Source organism: Sinocyclocheilus anshuiensis, unplaced genomic scaffold (genome assembly GCF_001515605.1).
Source record: "Sinocyclocheilus anshuiensis isolate Anshui unplaced genomic scaffold, SAMN03320099.WGS_v1.1 scaffold562, whole genome shotgun sequence".
Taxonomy (NCBI): Eukaryota; Metazoa; Chordata; class Actinopteri; order Cypriniformes; family Cyprinidae; genus Sinocyclocheilus; species Sinocyclocheilus anshuiensis.
Window position 1 is genome coordinate 240,426 of NW_015544158.1, and position 6,114 is coordinate 246,539.

Here is a 6,114-nt window from a genome sequence, read left to right on the forward strand (position 1 = left end):
AAAAAAAAAAAAAAAATCATCTTCATGTTCAAGGGAATTAATGAAGACGTATATGGTGCTTCATTTTTGGTTTTTGTTTCCCAGTTATATGGAACCTGTCAGTATCTAGCTGCAAGATGTCATGTGAGTATTTACTTTAATGCCATGAATGTGTTTTATTTTATGCATGACATAAAATAAAATATTGTAATGTGGTATTGTATATAATATAAAAAATACATATACAATATAAATTTTTGCCCTGTTTGAGGGAAATCTGACAACATACAAGGGGTGGGGCATTTGTGTAATTTTAAGACTGACAGACCAATTGTTCTAAAAACAATTAGGAAATCTAGGAAATAATCAGTAAATCCTTTTGTAATCTTCAGTATGCTGCCAAAGAATATCAACAAGCTCTGGACATACTGGACATGGAGGAAGCAGCCAGCAAAAAATTATTGGAGAAGAATGTAAAGGAGGATAATGGCTCAAAGGAAACCGTAAAGGAGTGGGAAATGTCTCCTGCTTCAGTAAGCCCAACTCTTTTATTTATTCATTAATTTATTCTGGCCTTCTGGATGAAAACTGCATTGGATTTTTTTTTTTCCTGATTTCTGGAATGTTTCCTTGGTCATTTCTTGGCTTATGTTTTGTTTTTGATATTTGGACTGTACCTGAATGAATGAGTCCAGTTGGTCTTCAGAAATAATCTTGGTATTTGAATGGCATAACTGTTTGTCTGGATCTTTTACTCCATGTGGCCTTTTCACTCAGATCAATAGTTCCATCTGTCTCCTGCGGGGGAAGATCTATGATGCCATGGACAACAGGCCCCTAGCCACGTCTAGCTACAAAGAGGCCTTGAAACTGGACGTCTACTGCTTTGAAGCCTTCGACCTTTTGACATCCCATCACATGCTGACCGCCCAAGAGGGTGAGAGAAGCTTTTCATTTTTTCTTTCAGTTTTTGAAATTCTCTGGTTTTGTACATAAAGTTGCTTACAGCTAGTGATCGACCGATACTGATATTTTATAACCGATACCAATTATTTGCATGTTTATGTGCCCGATAACCGATATGCAGAACTGATATTTATTTACTGTTATAAAGTAAATAAATGACTGAATGAAGTAAGTCCATACTTCACTTTGGTTTTTTCTTCTTTCAGTCTTCTTAAAAAAGTGTTGAAAATTAGCAGTCTTTCATGTTAAATTTAATCTTCATATTACAACAATGAAAAAACATTTTATTTAAAGCATCAGCAGCAACACTAATATTAACAATAAGCAAACTAAATGTAGAAGGTCTAATGTTTTCAAATGAAGAAAATAAATAAAGGAAAGGAGTCATATCAACTTTATTTTAAACTACAGTTTTATAGGTTTATAAGCTGTTTAATAGGCTAAAGAGTGAAGAATAATTCACTGGATAATGTTAATTCACAGAATAATCTCTGGAATATTGAAATATAACACAAAACATCGTATTTTATTGCATTTCTCAACTGGCATGTTATATCAGAATTACTAATAATGTTTTTGTCGTTCTAGATTATGAAATGCCTGAAATAAAGTTTACTAACTACAGTAAATTAAGTACCTGTGCACGCCGGTGTTGTTGTTGTCTTGTTTCCCCTCAGACGCACTGCAATGGTGATCCTGTGTGCAATTCTCAAAACATCCACAAGGTGGCGGCGTTTATCGGTGAATCCGATATTACAAAACCGATATCCAATTATTGTAAAATGCTTAAATATCGGGGAAAATATCGGTAAATCAATATATCGGTCGATCTCTACTTACAGCTTAACAAACATTGTTAGTGGACCAAACAAAAAAATCTATAAATATAAATTCATAACAGCAATTTTGTTTAGTGTATTGTTATCTGACCTGTAGCCATTTGCTTGTGTCATAATAGTCTTCACTTGAAAGTCACTTCAGATAAAATGTATAAATGCTTTTAAATTCATAAAATGTTTTGTTGTAGAAAAAGATTTCTTGGATTCTCTGCCCTTAAGTCAACAGTGTACAGAAGAGGAAGTGGAATTGCTGCGTTTCCTTTTTGAAAATAAGTTAAAGAAGGTAAGAGAGACTTTTTTTGTCGTCTAAACCCTCATAAGGTTAAATTAGGACAAGAGAAGTGAAAGATTTGTGTACCAAAGATGGTTTGTCTTGATTTACATACAGTATGAAATAGCATTGATTGAACATTCACGTCATCATGTGTATCAGATGCTGTTCATTATTTTTCCTGATTTTGTTGTTTATTCTTCAGTTTAAAAAAAGAACATGCAAAAATTACTATGAGAATTTGAAGTACCTGTTTATTCAGTCAATGGTTTTGAAGTGCTCATTGAAGAGCTAATCAGCAACTCTTCTTTTCCAGTATAACAAACCTAGTGAGATGGTCGTCCCAGAAATAGTCAACGGTCTGCAGGACAACTTGGATGTTGTCGTTTCTCTCGCAGAGCGACATTATTACAACTGTGACTTTAAAATGTGCTACTCTCTTACGTCAATGTAAGTCTGCAAAACAGACGTTGATTTCTAATGTTTGGCTTGACATTTAGGGAAAGTTTTTTTTTTTAATTTTTTTTATTTAGGGTAATGGTGAAAGACCCGTTTCATGCTAACTGTTTACCAGTGCATATAGGAACCCTTGTAGAGCTGAGCAAAGCAAATGGTATGAGACTAAATATTGATTTCAGCTTTAATTTAAGTGTTGACTTTTAATGTGGAATCATAACATTTATCATCCGTTGTCTCTAGAGTTGTTTTACCTGTCTCATAAACTGGTGGATTTGTATCCCAGCAATCCGGTGAGTTAGATTCTCTTTCATAACACAAGTTTCATGTGATTGTTTTCTTATCATTTCTTTCTCTGTGAACCTTTTCAAGGTTTCGTGGTTTGCTGTTGGTTGTTACTACCTCATGGTTGGGCACAAAAACGAACATGCAAGGCGGTATCTCAGGTACGACTGTATTTAGTTGCATTGTAAACTTACAATTCCGTTCAAAAATTTGGGGTCAGTAAATTGTAGTTTTTTTTTGGGTTTTTTTTAAATCAAATGATTACTTTATTGGTAAACATTATTGACAGTAAAGGCTTTTTAAAATTGTTACAAAAATTAAAATTTAAAATAAATGCTAAATAAATGATAATAAAATTGCTTAAAAATTCAGCTTTGCCTGCAAAGGAAAGAATTACATTTTAAAATATATTAAAATAGAAAACAACTATTATTTAAATGATATTTAATACATACTATTAATATTTAGTATTACAGTTTGTACTGTATTTCTGATCAAATAAATGCAGCCCCGATGAGCATAAGAGACTTCTTCCAATAACATTCAAATGTTTTACTGAAATTGTCACATAATGTTGTCTAACATATGTTGCTTACTAAGGAAATCACTCATATCTTCGAAAGAAATGAGAAATAAGTGAATAAAGTAACCTTTTGCCCTATTATATAAATGCAAATATTCTGGGGGAAAACCACTTTTTAGTGCCGATCCTGCAGAACTCAGTTTCTGTGGTAAATCTGACAAAAGGTTTCGTAATGATGACAGTAGATTTGTAGCTGAAGAAACTTGTGGTTAACATGAAAATCCCCTTCTACAGTAAAGCAACCACGCTGGAGCGCACATACGGACCAGCATGGATAGCATACGGTCACTCGTTTGCTGTGGAGAGTGAACATGATCAGGCCATGGCTGCGTACTTCACTGCTGCTCAGCTCATGAAAGGGTCTGTAGACCTGCAGTGCTTGTGACAGTTCAGTTCATTAGGACAAGAATATTTGCCTCTAGTTTAGGCCAGAAAAAAGATGTCTGACTTTCTGTTTGAACAGATGTCACTTGCCCATGCTGTACATCGGTTTGGAGTATGGGCTCACTAACAACCCAAAGCTGGCAGAACGTTTCTTTAGCCAGGCTCTCACCATTGCGCCTGAGGACCCCTTTGTCATACATGAGGTAGCTGTGGTTGCCTTCCAAAATGGAGAGTAAGTGATTAAAAGAGCATTCTCACTATATTCTTCAGTTGTTAGTGGTTTTGTACAAGCTTTGCTGATGAGCGCTTTGCTTTGTTGCAGTTATAAAACAGCCGAGAAGTTGTTTCTAGATGCTATGGATAAGATCAAGGCCATTGGAAATGAGGTAACCACCCTGTGGCTTCTATCATCTAGTTGTTTATATGCTTGTTTTTGTTCAGAACAGACCTTAGTCAGAGTAGACGTCATGATGCATTTTTACAATCCTGGGTGCATGGTTCAACTGATGAAACAATGAAAATACCTCTTTACACAAATTTCTAATAGACAAACAGTTTCTTATATTGACTCATTTTCATTTGTGTCAAAATAAAAAAAAACGTGTCTGTTCTCTGTAGCAAATTAACTTTATCATAGCCTTGTAAAATGTTCTATCCTTTTAATAAATTATTTATTTTCAGGTGACAGTAGACAAATGGGAGCCGCTCTTAAACAATTTGGGCCATGTCTGTCGAAAATTGAAGTAAGTTGAAAGAATCCTGATTTTACAGTACATTTTAGTTTTTAGTACATTTACTTTAGTTTTTCATAACCTACAATACCATTCAAATGTTTGGGATTGAAAGAACTTTTATTCAGCAAGGCTGCATTCAGTTGATCAGTGGTGTAAAAAAGTTGATCAGTAACAGTAAAGACATTTATAATCTTACAATAGATTGTTTCAAGTAAATGCTGTTCTTTTAAAACTTTATATTCATCAAAGAGTCCTGAAAAGAGTCCAGTTTCCACAAAAATATTTCAACATTGATAAGAGGAAATGTTTCTTGAGCAGCAAATCAGTATATTAGAATGATCTCTGAAGGATCATGTGACTTTGAAGACTGGAGTAAATGGCTGCTGAAAATTCAGATTCTCCATCACAGGAATAATTTTTTTATGTGAAATATTATTTATAATAATAATAATGATATTTCTCATTAACTTTTTTTTTTACTGTATTTCTAATCAAATAAATTTAGCATTGTTGTAAGAGACATTACACAAAATTCTAACCAAACCCAAACTTTTAAATGTTAGTGTACATAAACTACACTACTGGCAAATATTGCAGCTAAAGTACCACATTCTATCCCAGTTAACCCCTTAACTGTCACTCACATTTTTGAACATAGATGTGAAAGTGCACGATCCAAACTTACATTTTTATAATTCATGAACGAAAACATTTTGTAACATGATATTGATGTACCATTTTCATGGTAATGCAATGTTTGATTTTAAAATGGGTTTCAAAGGATGAATTTTGAGATCTAAAGTTTTCAATTGATATATAATTTCTGATGATTTCTGAAGTGTGATAGAGAAAAAGGCAACAAAGAAGATTTTTTTTGACAAAGGTCAGAACTGTTACGATGCAGATTTTTGAGGTGCACTCTTATCATAAATTAATCTATTACTCTTCCTACATAATTTTTTTACAAAAACATTGGTAAAATATCTGTTTAGGAGTCTTAGACCTTTCCAACGATATATAGTTTGTCATGATTAGATTAGGATTTAATTGTAATATAGTGAAGTAAACTTAGGTGTCCCACAGAGGGGACGGGTGACAGTTAAAGGGTTTTAAAATAGGCAGGATCTGTGCCATAGTGATCTATGACGCACTAACCTGGAATTGTGACTAAAAAGTGTCTGCTTCTAAAATGATCAGGAGTGGTATTTTAATGAAGAGCATGATGGTCACATGGCATCCTTTCTCTCTTGCGTGTCTTGTTTTCTCCACTTTAATAGAGTGCTTGTTTTGTTCTGTCACTCTAGTGTTTCATGAATTATGCATGTCCACCCACTGGATATCAAAGGGCTTGCAATTCACACTTGAAGATCATTCCACTCATGATACTTTAGTTATAAATGGCTGTTTAATTATTTCTTTTGTTTTTGATTGTTTGGACCGCATCAATATAATGAAACCCTACAAACTTCTGCAAATAATACACATGCAGTCTGTATTCAAATGTGTTTTGTGGATAATTTTGTAGCCTTAGTTGTGCTAATTTTTGTTAAAGGGGTCATATGATGTTGCTAAAAAGAACATTATTTTGTGTATTTGGTGTAATGAAATTAATGAAAT

The 6,114-nt window shown here is 33.6% G+C and overlaps 1 protein-coding gene across 2 annotated transcripts in view; it reads left to right on the top strand.

Annotated features, from left to right (window-relative positions):
- Positions 1-6,114, top strand: part of cdc16 (cell division cycle 16 homolog (S. cerevisiae)) — an 8,740-nt gene that overhangs the window by 1,149 nt on the left and 1,477 nt on the right. For both annotated transcript variants that reach the window (XR_001635000.1, XM_016495385.1), the window contains 12 exons: positions 85-123; positions 372-512; positions 757-916; positions 1,973-2,067; positions 2,372-2,505; positions 2,589-2,668; positions 2,755-2,804; positions 2,884-2,957; positions 3,614-3,739; positions 3,843-3,995; positions 4,086-4,149; positions 4,445-4,506. Coding sequence is in view for 1 of the 2 variants with exons in the window: in XM_016495385.1 (XP_016350871.1) it covers positions 85-123; positions 372-512; positions 757-916; positions 1,973-2,067; positions 2,372-2,505; positions 2,589-2,668; positions 2,755-2,804; positions 2,884-2,957; positions 3,614-3,739; positions 3,843-3,995; positions 4,086-4,149; positions 4,445-4,506 (1,178 nt within the window). In the remaining variant the exon portion in view is untranslated. The remainder of the gene's footprint in view (positions 1-84; positions 124-371; positions 513-756; positions 917-1,972; positions 2,068-2,371; positions 2,506-2,588; positions 2,669-2,754; positions 2,805-2,883; positions 2,958-3,613; positions 3,740-3,842; positions 3,996-4,085; positions 4,150-4,444; positions 4,507-6,114) is intronic.